Source organism: Staurois parvus, unplaced genomic scaffold, assembly GCF_062004578.1.
Source record: "Staurois parvus isolate SC_StPar_1 unplaced genomic scaffold, SC_StPar_1.0 ptg000686l, whole genome shotgun sequence".
NCBI classification, from domain to species: domain Eukaryota; kingdom Metazoa; phylum Chordata; class Amphibia; order Anura; family Ranidae; genus Staurois; species Staurois parvus.
This window is the reverse complement of record NW_028318482.1, coordinates 4,130,568-4,149,462: the sequence shown is the minus strand read 5'-3', so window position 1 is coordinate 4,149,462 and position 18,895 is coordinate 4,130,568. Positions and strand designations below refer to the sequence as shown.

The 18,895-nt window shown below is 39.0% G+C and overlaps 1 protein-coding gene across 1 annotated transcript in view; it reads right to left on the bottom strand.

The window, feature by feature from the left end:
- LOC149447461 (immunoglobulin superfamily member 1-like) overlaps window positions 1-18,895 on the bottom strand; it is an 84,213-nt gene that overhangs the window by 4,864 nt on the left and 60,454 nt on the right. The window contains exons 3-6 of the mRNA XM_089652579.1: window positions 18,056-18,334; window positions 8,171-8,452; window positions 6,495-6,776; window positions 3,972-4,138 (exon numbers count right to left, since the gene is read on the bottom strand). Of these exons, the coding sequence (XP_089508705.1) occupies window positions 3,972-4,138; window positions 6,495-6,776; window positions 8,171-8,452; window positions 18,056-18,334 (1,010 nt within the window). The remainder of the gene's footprint in view (window positions 1-3,971; window positions 4,139-6,494; window positions 6,777-8,170; window positions 8,453-18,055; window positions 18,335-18,895) is intronic.

The following is an 18,895-nucleotide window of genomic DNA, read 5'->3' as shown; positions in this document are numbered from 1 at the left end:
CGAGTTTAATTTGAGGGTATGTAAATCCAAATTGGAGGAAGGGTTTAGGAATTACAGCTCTTAAGAGTAGCCATCCCCCTTTTTTCAAGGGACCAAAAGTAATTGGACAATTGAATCAGAAGCTGTTTCATGGCCAGGTGTGGGCTACTCTTTCATTTCTTCATCAATTAAGAAGGTAAAGGGTCTGGAGTTGGTTCTAAGTGTGGTATTTGCATTTGGAATCTATTGCTGTGAACCTACATCATGTGTTCAAAGGAGATGTCCATGCAAGTGAAACAGGCCATTGTAAGGCTTCAAAAACTAAACAAATCCATCAGAGAGATATCAGCAACATTAGGAGTGACCAAATCAACAGTTTGCTACATTTTAAGGAAAGAAGAACGCACTGTTGAGCTCAGAAACATAAAAAAGCATGGACATCCATGAAAGACAACAGTGGTGGATGAATGCAGGATCCTATCTATCGTAAAGAAAAGTCCATTCACAAAACCCAGACAAGTGAAGGACACTCCCCAGGAGGTGGGCGTATCATTTTCAAAGTCTACAATCAAGGGAAGACTTCAAGAGAGAAAATACAGAGGGTTCCCCACAAGGTGCAAACCATTCATAAGCCTGAAGAATAGAAAAGCCAGATTAGACTTTGCCAAAAAAAATTTAAAAAGCCAGACCAGTTCTGGAAAAGCATTCTTTAGACGGATGAAACTAAGATTAATCTGTACCAGAATGACGGGAAGAAAAAAGTGTGGAGGAGACTGGAACAGCTCATGATCCAAAGCACACAATGTCATCTGTAAAACATGGTGGAGGCAGTGTGATGGCATGGGCATGCATGGCTTCCAGTGGCATCGGGTCATTGGTGTTTATTGATGATGTGACAGAAGACAGAAGCAGCCGGATGAATTCTGCAGAGTTTAGAGATATACTGTCAGCCCAGATTCAGCCAAATGCAGCAAAGGTGATTGGATGGCACTTCACAGTACAGATGGAAAATAATCCAAAACACACTGCAAAAGCTATCCAGGAGCTTTTGAAGGAAAAGAAGTGGAATATTCTGCAATGGCTGAGTCAATCCCCTGATTTCAACCCAACCGAGCATGCATTTCACTTGCTGAAGGCAAAACTAAAGGCAGAAAGACCCACAAGTAAAGAACAAGTGAAGACTGCTGCAGTTAGAGCCTGGCAAAGCATCAGAAAGGAGGAAACCCAGTCTTTGGTGATGTCCATGGGTTCCTGACTTCAGGCAGTCATTGCCAGTAAAGGATTCTCAACAAAATGTTAAAAATTAACATTTTATTTATGATTATATTAATTTGTTCAATTACGTTTGAGCCCCTGAACATGGAAGGATTGTGTATAAAAATGGTTGCAGTTCCTAAAATTTGTACTTGATATTTATGTTCAACCCCTTGAATTAAAGCTGAAAGTCTGCACTTCAAATTCATTTGGATTGTTTCACTTTAATTTATTCTTGTGGCATACAGAGCCAAAAGTATTAAAATTGTACTGGCGTCCAAATAAATATGGACCTAACTGTGTATACGTGATTTTGCTTCTTTGAGTGGAGGGCGCTTACGGGTGCCCACCTAGTCACACTGTCATGGGCTCTCTGACATGCTGAGAAGTAGGTCTCAACCCATGATTCACAGCTTGGACCCACCGATCGACAGTGCTAGTGACAGGAGAGAGATCTGTGTTGGTAAACAACACAGATCTCTCTACTGACAGCGGGGATGTGCCGGTTTTTGTCGCCCTGCAAAGCATGGAGGCAAAAACTGTCACATCACCTAGTAAAACAGTACACACATCACATATAGTTAGGCATGCGGTTAACCCTTTGATTGTCCCAGATGTTAACCCCTTCCTGCCCAGTATCATTAGTACTGTGTCAATAAATTTTATTAGCACTGATCACTGTATTAGTGTCACTGGTCACATCAGTGTCAATTAGCCAGTGTCGAAATGCCCACCATATTATCACAGTCCTGCTATATGTCATTGATCACCATCATTACTAGTATATATTAAAAAAAAATCCCAGTATATATACCGTCATTTGTAGATGCTCTAATTTTCACGCAAACCAATTAATATAAACCTTTTTTTTTAGCAAAGAAATGTAGCAGAATACATTTGGCCTAAATTTATGAAAAAAATGTGTTTTTACATTTTTTTATTGGATATTTTGTATTAGCAAAAAGTAAAAAATATTGTTCTTTTTTTTTAAATTATCTGTCTTTTTTCACTTATAGCGCAAAAAACCCAGTAGTGATAAAATACAGAGAAAGCTCTGCTTGTGTGAAAAAATTATATAAATTTAATTTGTGTACAGTGTTGCATGACCAAGCCATTGCCAGTTAGAGTAGCACAGTGCTGTATAGCAAAAAATGGCCTGGTCATGAAGGGGGGTAAATCTTCCGGAGGGCAAGTGGATAAATGTATTCAGTATTGTATTGGGAAATCTATGGAAAATTGTTCACCTAACTGCTATTAGTGGCTGACTGCAAAGACTGTTACCCTGCACATTGTTAGTCTAGTCATGGTTTCTTGGGCATGAGCTTTTCAGAATTTGCATACTTTGAAACCTAAAATGTATTGGTTTTTCTGCTACTGGGAGTCTCCAGTGTTTTTCCATCTGGAATTTATTATTTACTCTACGCTCCTCTTAGAATTTGGGAGTGACTAAGAAATCTGGGGATACTGGACACTGATTTATCCATACACCTGAAACACTACGGGCATGAACATTTTGAAAGTCTGATCATGTCTGACCATGTTCTCTAAACCTGCTAATGTTCCAAGCCATAATTAAAGGGCTGCTTATATGCTTTTATCATTGTTCTTATGTGCCATGAGTAAGTTTTGTCAGTACAATTTTTTATAAGAAAATACATTGTTTTTGTTATTATTCAAAAGCAAGAAATATGTTATTGCAATTTTGCTAAAAAAACTGTATGTACTATTTTTTAGAACTTTTTATACACTGTGATACCACTATTATATCCGTATTTTGTAGAATGCCACAAGAGATGATGGTGTTAAATAAATAAGGAAAAAGAGCCAAACAGCAAACATTTGGGAAGGTTCCCTTTTCCTGTCTTGACTTCTCCTACTCAAGGGATGGCGCCTGTGGTTCTGATGATGTTGGCATCATGAAATCTATATATGTAGCTGAAGGAATGTTTGCTGTTTGGCTCTGATGAAGAAGGAGATTCATTCGAAATGCGTCAACCTGCATGAATCCTGATGAAGTCCCCCCATGCTTTGTAGACTGCTGAGTCTAGAAGCACTAAACCATGGACAAGTGGCCAGATGAGCGCTTTTTATTCCTATGCTTGTGAGTAATTTTTACATTGCATTTTTTATAAACTTGTGGGATAATGCACTAGGCTGGTGTGCCCCTTTTTTGTTTGTTTTTCAAGAGGTCACAGGACATCCCCAGTCCTAGAGGGCAGTAAAGCCTGAAGCGATTACCCCTGTGAAGTGGAGTACCATATATAGTGCATCCAGAAAGTATTCACTGTGCTTAACTTTTGCCACAATTTGTTATGTTACAGCTTTATTCCAAAATGGATTAAATTAATTTTTTTCCTCAACATTCTACAGACAATACCCCATAATAACAACGTGAAAGAAGTTCATTTTTAAATCTTTGCAATGTATTAAAAAAAATACGTAACATAACAAAATGTGACAAAAGTTAAGCTCTGTGAATACTTTCTGGATGCACTGTACATCTGACTAGGCTATTACACTTATGTGCAGGAAACTATTCTTGCTGTTGATTTTGTAGGATTGGGATTTGTGAGGCATTGTGGATAATGGAAGGGCACTGCTCAGGATAGGGAGAAGAAAAGAATGGAAAAACAGTTGAAAAAGGAACCAGAGGGAGAACTTTCCAATTGTAATATCAAAACGATAAAAATAAGATTCCTTTGGATCAACGAACAATTCATTTTCTATTATTGTCTAACCTCTGTGTACTCAGACTGTTCTGCCTGCTTTCTACGGGCAGGCGGAGGTTCAGGAAGACTTTCTTCAGTGTTCTGGAATACATTGAAATGTTTCACAAGGATGACACCCAGAAGAATTAGGACAAGGGCTGAGATAATGAGCCGTATGATGTTCACAGTTGTGTAATCTATTTTTTGGAAGAGATTAGAACAGACATCATTAGGTAAATATGTAAAATAATTACACTTATGTATTAGGACATTGTAAAAAGCAATGATGATATGTATTGACCCATAATAGCCAACTGTTTTTAACTTCAGCTTGTTCAGCTAATTTGACAATAAAACCTGGAAGCTGGTTGGTTTCTATGCACAGCTGCACCAGATTCTGTGTGCACGCATTTTAGTAAATCTCCCCCACAGATTTCTAAATTTGAACAGCAAAACCACAATACTAGTGGCAAGTTTATAAGCTGCATCTGCTAACACAAAGCCCTTGGAAGAAGGAATATTTACATGTACAATGTAATGCTCATTTTATAGGAGTGCAGCCAGACAAGCCTCCTCAACCTACTTGAAGAGGGTTTTGGCACTCCATGATAATTTGAATCTGACCCACTACTTACCCTGTATATGAGAACAGAATAAATTATGTAGCTAGGATGATCAAATTGGGAGATGAAAATAACCAATCATATTGTGACACATGCATACGTTTGAAGAATATGTACAATACTATAGGACTGGACATCATGAACAATAGGGCTGAACAATTTGGCTGCATCTTCCTTTTCATCAACTCTACTGCATTGTGAGAAATATTTTCATAAATTTAGGTTATGTTTACTTGCATAATTACATAACATTGGATGTCTCATAAATTTGGCAAATATTTTTTTAGACCTGGATTTTCCATTCAAAAATGGGAACCCTAGATGTTGAATGAATAATAACTAAGTGAATCAATTTAGCAAATACATGGAAAACGTTTGGCCGGTGATCTGATGGGTGTGGAATGGTAAATGGGTAAACCAATCATATGCTACATTTTGAAAATGTATCATATTAAATAATATAGTTTGGCCTTTTCTGTCAAAGTGTCTGTCATGAGAAAAGCTTTTCATGCCTAGAGCCATAAATGTGATGTTTCCTTTCATTGTTTTAAACTGCACTAGTAGAGTTAAATTAAATCTTAAACTAAGATTCAGTTCAGATTCAGTACTGGGTATGGTTGGGAAAGGTTAGAATCCATAATTTTTGTCTTGATATGTTTCCATGCTGTTTCATATGAAAAATCTATCTCCACTTTCTAGATATCTCTCCAAAGTGAGGGTGTATCCCCTCTTAGATAGTTGTCACCTTAACAGATGTCGAAAACTTCTCTATACCTTGTCCAGTGAAAACTGCAAAATATTGGACAACCTATCATTTTCTGTCCCATGAAATGTTCACCAGAACTAGTAGAGGGTGAATCTATCCAGCAGGCACATAGAAGGCAATAAAATCCCAACAGAGTATCTAAGCTTTAACTGATCAATGCTAAACTTAAAACTGAACTGCAGTAATTTGGCTACTTTCTAAAAAGTGCATACCATGCTCATGGACTTATCTCTTAAAATTAAAATATACATTTTATTGAGGGCTGGGAGTATAGCTATCGCACATTCGGTGCTTAGATCATGGATCTTTTGCTCTCAATTGAAGAGTCGCATTGAGCCACTCTGCCCACCCTCCCTCCTCCTGCCCAATCACAGAGCACTTTTAAATGGACAGCAGATAGGAGGGAATGGGGCAGAGCTGCTGTGTGTGAGAAAGCAGTGTCTCTCCCATCTCTACAGTGTCTCTCCAGAATTGTCAGTTGGAAATAAAAGAGGAGAGTCCACAAGGTGGCATGCACCTCATTGGACTTAAACCTTAGCAAGCCAGCACATTTTAGAAAGTGGCGAAATTCCTGGAGTTCAGCTTTAAAAAATAAAAGTTTTGGCTTCAGATATGCTTTAAATTCTAACTCCACTTTTTCCATGTTAGAAGAGACATAATTAGGGTGTAACATGTTGCTAAGCAGCCTCCCACTCGAGAGAACCCCCTCACCCCCCATGGCAACATGCAAGGGTTCTCCACTACAGCAGTTGGCAAATTTGAAATCGTCATTCATTTACAGAGACTTGGTGATCATTGCACTTGTAGTCCATTAACACATCTTCCAGCTCTCTAACTGAAAACCCATACAGAGATATGGACAGAGAGCTGGAGGAAGAGATTGCAGGTGCCTGATACTGCAGCCACAATCCACTGATCATGGGTACAAGGCTTTGCAGACTCCTTTGAAAGAAACTAATAAATGTACATTTTTTTTCCTGCAAAAATATATGCATTCATTTTTTATTAGGTGAACCTAGCCTTTAAAATAAAAAATCTGGCTGGTTTATATGAATTACTACAACAGCTTTTATTTCAGACAGATTTGCCATTTAGTTGTAGTTATATTATATGTTAGTAACTCCTTCCATTTAAACCATTTAGTACTTATGTGCTTATACATACCTCCCCAGATAAAAACTGGCTTACTAGGGTAAGAAAATGCAAGGTTGCTGCCTATCCTCATTGCATAGACACAGTAGTATTTCTTCTGAGTGTGGTCAGGACTTGAGATGTTAAAGGTGACCTGGTTTGTTGCTACATCTCCTATTTCTTTTTCCATGTCTTCGCTGCTGCTCAGCAGCTGAAACCACAACCTTTTTGAAGTTACCGGTGCTTGACATATGATCTTGACATGTTTGTCATCTTCAGCATACTTTTCCCACCAGGTTGAAGGGCTCTCAAGATCTGATAAGTAAATCATTAAGATAATATATATAACTAATATGCTTAACGTGGATCATTTGGTACCAAACGTGATACTGGCATTAAAATGATCACATCTGCTCCCCCCCCCCCCCCATTTTTTTATGTGAAGAAAACTTATACTTAGAAAAATACTTGACCTGCAGTTGCTGACATCCTTTCTGAAAATATTAGTTGCATGGCTTTTCTGCTGGTCCAGTGGAATTTAAAACTTTCCATGTTCTTACATAATAACAAGTAACCATGTTAAATCAGGTATTCTGACTTTACTGGCTGCATGCTTGTTCTGGGATAGTGGCTTAAAAAGTATTGAAGCTGGATCAATAGCAGTACAGCCAGGTAATTAGAATTTTCAGAATGAGGGCCTTCTTTTCTTTTCTTTTCTTTATGGAGGTATCCTTCATGTGGTTCTAGTTAAGTGTTTAACAAATGCATTTAACAAATAAAACATTTTAATTAATATCACAGATTAAGCATATTCTTACTTATGCTAACACTTAAAAACACCAACTTACTTTCAGAGACCAGTGCTTACAAGTGCTACACTAATCTGTCCCTATGCACATTTTCAGCAGCATTCCCTATGCTTTCCCTATCACCACTAAGCATGTTGTCAATATGGCTGCTGGGAACACAATATTTTACAGTAAGAGGGCTGGTTTATCTAAACACCCCTTTATAAGCCCTTCTAAGCCATCTGACCAAAGTTAAAAGGCCAGGAAATACATTGTTGGTAGTTGGTTACTAGGGCGGTAACCTCTTGCATTAGTTCTCTGTATCCATGAACTGTGCATAGGTTGGATTTGCCTTGGACCCATGCTTATCATCAGCCAGAGATAGCAAAGGACACTGAGCAGAGACAATAGCACTGTATATTGAATAAGTGGGGTATCATATTATAGAGGAAATAATAGGAAATGCTACAGTATGTGAAGGATTTATAGGGGATATACAATTCCTTTTGGAGAAGCATTGGTTGGTATTATGACTGAAACTAAAATGTGGGATAGTTCTTGCTGGCTATTGAGATCAAGGATTTTTCTTCAATGTTTCTAGTACTGTGCAGGATAAATTAGATAATGGTTACTAAGGGCAGACAGAAAATTGTTCCTTTAAAGGCTTGCCATTAGATACCAAACATTTTCTGAAACAGCCAATGTACATGGTTTGACTTCACTGATATGCCCCCATAGGTAACTTTTACTACACTACCATGTCCATAAATTTCTGTCCCCAGAGTTAGCTGCCTACCGCAGCACTGGAATTCTAATACCGTATACCTGGGCCTATGCAGCCTTTCCTCGTGCAAAGGATAACAATTGCTATACCTTCTTACACTTTTTATGCAATTTATAAGAATAACGTTCAAGCATTACCTATAACATTTATTTTAATAAAGTCACTGAAATCGGACTGGATTTGTGTTTTGCTGTCAGGTTTATTCCTAAAATCACATGCATATTGGCCAATATCTTCCTTTCCTGCATTTCTTATAACATACGAAAATGGAATTTTGTCGCTAACTTGCAACGCTTGACCATGCTTGTAAATAGTAAATTGCATGTTGGAATAGGAAGTATTGCATGTTATTGTTATGCTTTCTCCTGGTCGTACAATTTTCCGCGGTTTCACTGTAATTTGTGGTGGTGGGTATTTGTCTGTAAAGATGAGAAAGTGGTAAAAGTAAGAAACCCACATAAACGAACATTTATATAAGAATACATTAAATAAATATAAATGTATTATATATATATATTTTTTTTTAAATATAGCATAACTGATTAATTTCATATCCCAGATAAAAATGGTGTCATCTTTGCAAAGGGATTGCACCATTATAATGTATTGGGTGGAATCTACTTTTGTAATATCACTTTGTGATCGACTATTCACACAAGCAATTAGCAACTAATTAGTAATCATCTGTTAAGTGATCTGTTTCATTAAACATATGTATGGCCAAAGGTTCAAAACACCTATCAGTTAACATTTTGCTCTGATTACTATTGGAAGACTTCCGCCCATATCTTGTTGTGAGATAACTCTTAAATTTCCATTTCACCTTGGTGACAATGGGCACCAGTGCATATGGAGGGGTGACTTCTCCCAATAGGGAAATAGACAGCAATAAAAACTAAACATGGGGTTTAACCTTTCCCCATTATTTAAAAAAAAAGAAAAAAGATTTCGCTTAGAGATATACTTTGTCCAACACCACCCAAAACATTGTCAAGTTTTAGAACGTTGCTTTACTACTGAGAGATGGAAGTATCCAAATGTTTTTCTCTATCCTCTAATTCTCTTACAACTGTATAATCAATATTTGGCACTTTACTGGATCTACTTCTTTTACCCTTTTCTGATTTGTAGCTCACAATGTGTAACCTTCTGCAAATTATGCATTTCAAGCTCACAAATCTTTTTGGATTGTAATGATTAAATCTAACTTCTGTCTTTTCTCACTTCGATCCTCCTTTTCTAGCACACTCAATAAATACCATAGTGTTGTACTTTAGTTCACACATTTGCTCATTTATATTTTCCCTTAGGTAACCCCGTTTTTATTACCATATTAGCTATACCTTTGCAATCTATTAAGTGTAATTGTAACTTTTTTCCTTAACAGATTTTCTTTATTGTAATAGCAAAAGGACAAAAAGTAACGTGTGGCACTGAAACAGGGGACACGGAGAAGTACAGAGCAAAATAATTTGCCTAGAAGTCCCACTATGATGCTCTGCTGGACCTGGTAATCTCAAACCATGCAGAGCTTATTACAAATGTCCATATAAAAGAACATCTGGGTAGCAGTGACCATAACATGATTTCATTTATTGTTAGCTGTAAACAGCAAGCACATATGGGAAAAATTAAAACGCTCAATTTCAAGAGAGCTAATTTTCCAAGGCTGAGAGCTGCTCTCCAAGACTGAGACTGGGAGGGAATATTGGCATCAATGAACACAACACAGAAATGGGAGTTCTTCAAAAAGACTGTATGTGAACACACTGCAAACTATATTCCCATGGGCAACAAGTTTAAAAGGCTAAAAATCAAACCTATGTGGCTTACGGCCAAAGTTAAAAAGGCTATAGATAATAAGAAAAGAGCTTTTATTCAATATAAAAATGAAGAAACACTATCATCGTTTAAACATTACAAAGAATACAACAGAATATGCAAAAAGGAAATAAAGGCCGCAAAAATTGAAAACGAATGACAGATTGCAAAAGATAGCAGGACCAACCCACAAAAATTCTTCAAATATATTAATAGTAAAAAGGTTCGGTCCGAGCATGTAGGTCCTTTACAAAATAATCTAGAGTGGGTGACTGGGGACAAAGAGAAGGCAAATTTATTAAATACCTTCTTCAGCTCTGTGTATACAAAGGAGCACGGGGGAGCTCTTGTTCATAATGGGCATGGTATTGACACAGCCCCAGATGATCCACATTGGCTCACAATTGATATGATCCAAAAATATTTAGACAGTATAAAGGTGAAAAAAGCACCTGGACTGGATGGAATACACCCACGGGTCCTTAAAGAATTGAGCTCTGTCATTTCAAAGCCATTGTTTCAAATTTTTAGGGGCACTTTAATGACTGCCATAGTACCACTGGATTGGCGTAAGGCCAATGTTGTGCCAATATTTAAAAAGGGGTCAAAATCTTTAGGTGTTGAAGTATAATCTAAGTAATTATAGACCTGTTAGTTTAACTTATATAGTTGGGAAGATACTGGAGAGTTTAATAAAAGATCACATAGATGAGTTCTTGCTGGAAAAAAATATTTTAAGCAACAGACAGCATGGATTCATGAAAGACAGAAGTTTTCAAACAAATCTGATTTCTTTTTATGAGGAGGTGAGCAAAACCTTGGACAGAGGGGTGGCGGTGGACGTGATATACTTGGATTTTGCAAAAGCGTTTGACACGGTTCCCCACACACGGCTAATGTGTAAGGTAAAGTCTACAGGCTTGGAAACATCCGTATGTAAATGCATAGAAAACTGGCTAAAAAATCGCATTCAAAGAGTAGTGGTTAATGATTCATACTCTGAATGGTCTAGGGTTGTCAGTGGTGTACCCCAGGGTTCAGTTTTGGGACCCTTACTTTTTAATATATTTATAAATGATATGGAGTCTGAGATTAAAAATCCCTTTTCAGTCTTTGCAGTTGACACCAAGCTGTGCAATGGAATAACGTCCTTACAGGATGTCTTCAATTTACAAGCTGACTTCAAAGCACCGTGTAATTGGGCAACTATGTGGCAAATGAGGTTTAATGTTGATAAATGTAAGGTGATGCACTTGGGGGCTAAGAATATGAATGCATCATACTTACTCGGGGGAGTACAACTGAGGGAATCAATGGTGGAGAAGGATCTGGGAGTTCTGGTAGATCACAAGCTTAATAATGGCATGCAATGCCAAGCTGCGGTTTCTAAAGCGAGCAAAATCCTCTCTTGTATTAAAAGAGGTATAGACTCCAGAGAGAAAGATATTTTACCCCTGTACAAATCATTAGTATGCCTCATCTGGAATATGCAGTTAAGTTTTGGGCACCAATTCACAAAAAGAAAATTGGGGAACTGGAGAAAGTACAGAGAAGGGCAACTAAACTGATACGAGGCATGGAGGAGCTCAGCTATGAGGAAAGATTAGAGGAACTGAATTTATTCTCTCTTGAGAAGAGGAGATTAAGGGGGGATATGATCAACATGTATAATACATCAGTGGTTAATATAGTGAACTCGGTGTAGAGCTGTTCACCCTGAGGTCATCACAGAGGACAAGGGGGTACTCTACGTCTGGAGGAAAGGAAATGTAATTTCCAAACACGGAAAGGTTTCTTCACAGTGAAAATGTGGAATAGACTCCCTCAAGAGTTGGTTCTGGCCAGCTCAGTGGATTGCTTCAAAAAAGGCCTGGATTCTTTCTTAAATACACAGAATATAACTGGATACTAACATTTATAGGTAAAGTTGATCCAGGGAATATCCGATTGCCTCTCGGGGGATCAGGAAGGAATTTTTTTTCCCAGCAGGAGCAAATTGGATCGTGCTTTGCTGCGTTTTTTTTTGCCTTCCTCTGGATCAACTGTGGGTATAGGATTATAACTTTTTTTTTTTTTTCTATGGTTGAACTGGATGCACTTTTGTCTTTTTTAGGCCATACTAACTATGTACAGTGGGGATCGAAAGTTTGGGCACCCCAGCTAAAAATTTGTATTAATGTGCATAATGAAGCCAAGGAAAGATGGAAAAATCTCCAAAAGGCATCAAATTACAGATTAGACATTCTTATAATATGTCAACAAAAGTTAGATTTTATTTCCATCATTTACACTTTCAAAATAACAGAAAAGAAAAAAAATGGCGTCTGCAAACGTTTGGGCACCCTGCAGAATTTATAGCATGCACTGCCCCCTTTGCCAAGCTGAGACCTGCCAGTGTCATGGATTGTTCTCAATCATCGTCTGGGAAGACCAGGTGATGTCAAGGTCAAAGGTTTTAAATGCCCAGACCCATCAGACCTTGCCCCAACAATCAGCACCATGGGTTCTTCTAAGCAGTTGTCTCGAAAACTGAAACTGAAAATAGTTGACGCTCACAAAGCTGGAGAAGGCTATAAGAAGATAGCAAAGCGTTTTCAGATGTCAATATCCTTTGTTCGGAATGTAATTAAGAAATGGCAGTCATCAGGAACAGTGGAAGTTAAAGCAAGATCTGGAAGACCAAGAAAAATATCAGACAGAACAGCTCGCAGGATTGTGAGAAAAACAATTCAAAACCCACGTTTGACTGCTCGATCCCTCCAGAAAGATCTGGCAGACACTGGAGTTGTGGTACACTATTCCACTATAAAGAGATACTTGTACAAATATGGTCTTCATGGAAGAGTCATCAGAAGAAAACCTCTTCTACGTCCTCACCACAAAAATCATCGTTTGAACTGATGCATTTTGGAAACAAGTTCTGTGGACCGATGAGGTTAAAATTGAACTTTTTGGCCGGAATGAGCAAAGGTACGTTTGGAGAAGAAGGGGCACAGAATTTACTGAAAACAACCTCTGTCCAACTGTTAAGCATGGGGTTGGATCAATCATGCTTTGGGGTTGTGTTGCAGCCAGTGGCACAGGGAACATCTCACGAGTAGAAGGAAAAATGGATTCAATAAAATTTCAGCAAATTTTGGATGGTAATTTGATGCCATCTGTGAAAAAGCTGAAGTTAAAGAGAGGATGGCGTCTACAAATGGATAATGATCCTAAACACACCTAGAAATCCACGGGGGATTACATCAAGAGACGTAAACTGAAGGTTTTGCCATGGCCTTCACAATCTCCTGACCTCAACATAATTGAAAATCTATGGATAGACCTTAAAAGAGCAGTGCGTGACAGACAGCCCAGAAATCTCAAAGAACTGGAAGACTTTTGTAAGGAAGAATGGGCAAAGATACCTCAAACAAGAATTGAAAGACTCTTGGCTGGCTACAAAAAGCGTTTACAAGCTGTGATACTTGCCAAAGGGGGCAGTACAAGATATTAATTCTGCAGGGTGCCCAAACTTTTGCAGACGCCATTTTTTTGTTTTCTGTTATTTTGAAAGTGTAAATGATGGAAATAAAATCTAACTTTTGTTGACATATTATAAGAATGTCTAATCTGTAATTTGATGCCTTTTGGAGATTTTTCCATCTTTCCTTGGCTTCTTTATGCACATTAATACAAATTTTTAGCTGGGGTGCCCAAACTTTCGATCCCCACTGTAGCTATGTATTTCTCTAGAGGTTACTTGTAGGTTTTTCTTTGTATCCTGAACAATTCTTCTGGCAGTTGTGGCTGCAGTCTCTTTGTATACCTGACCTTGGCTTGGTATCAAGACATCCCCGAATTTTCCACTTCTTAATAAGTGATTGAACACTACCGACTGGCATTTTCAAGACTTTGGATATGTTTTTATATCCTTTTCCATTTTTATAAAGTTCGGTTACCCTGTTACGCAGACATTTTGACAGTTATTTCCTGCTGCCAATGGCTCATTATCTAGCCTTCTCAGTGCATTTACGTGAGCACAAACAAACGCATTGACTATTTATACACAGACAGTAATTGCTATTTAAAAAACAGATGTGGGAAATGAGCCTTTAATTGTTATTTTAACCCGTGTGTGTCACCTTGTACTGTATGCCTGTACCAAGGCCAAACATTCCAGGGTATGAAAACATTTGATCAGGGCCATTTGGGTGATTTCTGTTATCATCATAATTTAAAAAAGAACCAAACAACTATATGATAATAAATTGCTTCATGTGATCACTATACTTAAATAAAATACTTTTTCTGGCATGATCTGTCATATTTTCAACATCAATGCCAAAATTTCATGATTTCTGCCAGGGTATGCAAAGGTTTAAGCACAACCATATAGCTATTACCCTACATATATTGTTTTACAGTTAAGAAGTCTTTGTGTGTGTATACTGTATATATATATATATATATATATAAAAATACAGTTGTGTGAAAAAGTGAGTACATCCTCAAAAAATTTTAGTTCTTGATTCATATAATTAACATGGTACAGGGCCGGATCTAGCCTGTCTGATGTGGGGGGGGAAGCAGTAAAAAATGACAGGGGGGGAGAGAAGATGGGAGGTCAGCAGGGCCGTGTTCTGGGAGTCAGCAGGGCAGAGGAGACGATCAGCAGTTTGTATTGCAGTGTACAGGGGCCATTAGATTGTAGGTCAGTGTACAGGGTTCAGCAGGGCAGAGGACAGGGGTCAGCAGGGTGGAGGACAAGGACCAGTAGTAGCTAAGGCAGTGTTCAGAGGTAAGTGAGGCAGAGGTCAGATTTTTGCATAACAATGGGAGGGACTTAAAGGGGGATGAATAAACAGAATCTGTGCCTAGTCACGTTATACACTGCACACATATACCACACCACTTGTACCCACAAAATACTTCAACTTACTATGTCACAAGTGACAGTCTCACAGATACACATAAACCCCAGAATGAAGGATCATTTTTAAAAATGTTAACGTTTCCATCACATATGCTTTTCTGAACACAAAAATTTACAATATTGTCCCCAAAGTCCCCCCTCTACATCAGTGTCCTCCTTAAATCAGGGTTCCTGGAATCCCCCCACCGACATCAGGGTCCCCAGAGTCACCTCCCTTATATCAGGGTCCCCACCTAACATATGTACCCCTAGAGCCCCCCCTTACATCACGGCCCCGGAGCCCCCCATCTTTACATCAGGGCTCCCAGAGTCACCCTCCCCCCTTACATCAGGGTCATCAGAATCCTCCCCTAACATCAGAGTCCCTAGATTCACCCCCCTTATGTCAGGGTCCCCAGAGTCACTTCCTGCAATCCAGGTCCCCAGAGTTCCCCAATTACATGAGGGTTCCCAGAGGACCCCTTACATCAGGGTCCCCCTCCTCCTTATATCAGGGTCCCTAGAATCACCCCCTTACATCATGGTCCCCAGAGCAACCCCCCCCCCCCAACATCAGGATCCTCAGAGCCACCCTTCCTTTTAAACCAGTGACTCCTCCTTACATTAGGGTCCCCAGAGTGATCCCCTTACATGAGGGTCCCCAGAGCCACCCTATCCTTACATTGGGATCCACAGAGCCACCCCCTTTTACATCAGGGCCCTGAAGCTCCCCTCCTTACACTAGGGTCCCCAGAGCCCCCGTCTACCCTACATCAGAGTTCCCAGACCCCCCTTCTTACATTAGGGATTCCAGAGCTGTCTCCCCCCCCCAACACTGAATCAGTCTGAAGTGTTTCGTTACCCTCTTTGCATCAGAGTTTAGAGTCATAGTGCAGCCTGCAGCTACAGGGAAAGGCTAGGAGGCAGGGCACTGAACATAATGGCAAAGATCAGGCCTTCTGGGACAAGGTGTTGAAGTATGATCAAACAAAGTTAGGGTTGATTTATCAGAGTAACAATAGACATGTTTGCCACTAACTAAAGACAGTATTTCATGAGAAGAACTGCATAACAAATGGGAACCAACATCTGTTGGTATTTTGTTGAGAAAATTAATGAAAATACATGTTTGTGTGTTATTTGTAGATGTTGTTTGATGAAAAAGCCTAGTTCACATGGGATGATTACATCCGTGTCCTGTGCAGGCCATGTTTACCAGCATGGGGATGCAGAGGTGTTGCATGCATCCCCATGCTGGCAGTCCCACTGTTGGTTCCATGTCCCATGGTGCGTCCGGGCTGGTGCACCAGCACCCTAATGGACGTCACATTGGGAGCAGTGGCTGTGTCTGTACAGCCACTGCTTCCCAAATGACAGCTATGGGAATGCCGGCTCAGGGATGCACGCAACACTTGTGCATCCCTGTGCTGGTATACACAGCCTTGCAAGAGGCATGGATGTAATCGCCCCATGTGAATGAGGCCAAAGATCTAATACATGCCTGAAAGTGTCATCAATTTCCATTCAATGTGTTTAATTTTTCATATAACTGCATATACACAATATTGACAAAAGTATTGGGACAGCCCTCCAACTCATTGGATTCAGGTGTTCCAGTCACCTCCATGGCCACAGGTATGTAAAATCAAGCACATAGGCATGCAGACTGCTTCTACAAACATTTGTAAAAGAATGGGTCACTCTCAGGAGCTCAGTGAATTCAAGCGTGGTACCGTGATAGATTGCCACCCGTGCAATAAGTCTATCCATGAAATTTCCTTGCTATTAAATATTCCACGGCCTGCGGTGACAGTGGTATACAGACGATTATCCAACCATCATAGTGTTATTGCTAATATTGCCGAGTTTCCTCCTTCTCTGTACAAAAAGGAGATAGTGGCAGTGTGAAGGGTTAATTGTGTAATTAACCTGACCCAGTAACAATCGCTCCCAGGCTGCTGGCACACAGGTTGTGGTCCATTAGCTGGAAAATCGTTGTGCAGGGTGCAGCTGGGTGTGGCATTGTTACGCACGTGACAGCGCGGTTTTAGATTGGCTAGTCCTTCGGTCACGAGTTTGGTGAGAAGGGCTGTGGTCTGATGCCGCGATCATCACAGTAACTGCATAAAAACATAACTCCATTTTTTTTACTATATACATATATATATATATATTTTTTATAACTATTGTTTTTTTATTGGTCATTTGATTGTTTACAATTAACAGTATTGTCGCAATAATGTATTACAAATTTGTAAAGGATATAGATAAGTATGAGCATATTCAACATCTTACAAAATTCAGCTTATAAACAATGTGACTTTGTAGTCATTACTGTCATCAATACATTTCTTTTTTTTGATGAGTATGCATTGTTTATTTGAAATATTCAGTAAGTCATTAGTTTAGAGAAGAAAGGAAGGTTGTGAGAAGTGGAGATTAGAGATTAGAGAGAAGTAGAATAAAGAATGAGATTTGAAATGATTACATATTTCCTTTTTTGGATAATAGGGTGATACTAATAGAGTGGAGTAGCTGTATCTCTAGTGGTGTTTGATTGGTACATCTTGTAGTTTCTTATGTAAAGGTACATCGATGATCTTTGAGCCATAAGTCCCAGTGTTTCCCGAATTTAGCAGATGAGTTGTGTATTTGAGCAAAGGTTTTTTCGAAGGCTGTGTTTTTGTTCAGGATTTCAGTTACTTATATTTTTTTTTTTTACCAGGCTTTTTTTTAAAGCCAGAACACACTTGTACTACAGAACATCTTGACACTGGTCCTTTATTGCAGAGTTGCCATCTTCTCCTTCTTAAACTCAGTCGCACCTAACATAACCTTTGAATTCAGTTTTTCATCAAATGCTTTGTTTTGAATTGCGTAGGTTGTGATAGCTTTACGTTAGGTAAGCCCTTATGGGAGCTGCAAATGTGTGTTATTGCACTTTTTTTGCCTGTTGGTAAACCTCTATACAGTTGATCTTTGATTATTCTCTGTCAGCAAAATCAAGGTGAAGAGTGGTTTAGATCACTGCAGTGCTAACTAATTTTAGTGAAAATAGGAAGAATCAGGAACCCCTGAAAACAATACATGGCCAACATAATACCTTTCAGAGTCAGGAAAATTATCCCTTACTGTTGTGGACTGGGTGGACGATCCAAGGAATAAAGCCTACATTTCTTCTATATTAGCTTAGAATGTGAAGTTAAAAATCATGTGGAAGTTAAATAAATGTGTCTTGTAAGAAACAGTTACCGGGGTTAAACATTCATACATTACATATCATACGGATTCTAGATATTCACCTTACCTTTAACATATATATATTTAGGCTCACTGGGCTCTGAGAGAGCATTGTTCCAACTGTATTTGCAGGAGTAGAGGCCAGAGTCATTACTTTTTAGATCTTTGATAGCAAATTTTGAATTTCTTTGTTCTGTTGTGCTGTTATTCTCATCTTTTGTCAGATAAAACATTTCTGCCTCTGTTCGATTTATGCAATGGAACTGAACCATGCCACCAATCATAATGACGTTCCCAGGATAGGCTGTATGCAGGATAACGTTTAAATCTGGCATTTTCAACGGGTCTAGAAAAAAAAATAAGTAAAAAATCATAACTACATCTGTGTCTATTTCCATATGTGTCTAAATATGGTGCTTCATAAGAGGCTCTGTAGATCTTTGACAATGTCACCTTCTGGTGTGGGTGCTCCCCTATCAATCAGATGGGGGGACAGTCACAGATGGGGTGCTGCTTTTGCGTGAGTGCTGCGTTGATGGAGTGCTAAGACACAGTTAAACACAGCAGTCTAATCATGCCTTCCCTGCTTTTCACAGGTAAATGCTGCTATCTGCTTCTCCACTCTAAACTACAACAACGCATAGACTCCTGCTATTTCTGGGTAAATGCTGCTATCTGCTTTTCCAGTCTAAACTACAACAACGCATAGACTCCTGCTATTTCTGAGTAAATGCTGCTATCTATCTGCTTCTCCACTCTAAACTATAACAACGCATGGACTCCTGTTAATTTCAGAACAAATAGTGTATATATATTTTTGTCTGTTGATTAGTTCTCACCTCTAGTTGCACCCTTTTTTATGACTGTAGCCTGTGTCTGGCCTGTGTTTGAGAAACATCCCCCCCTA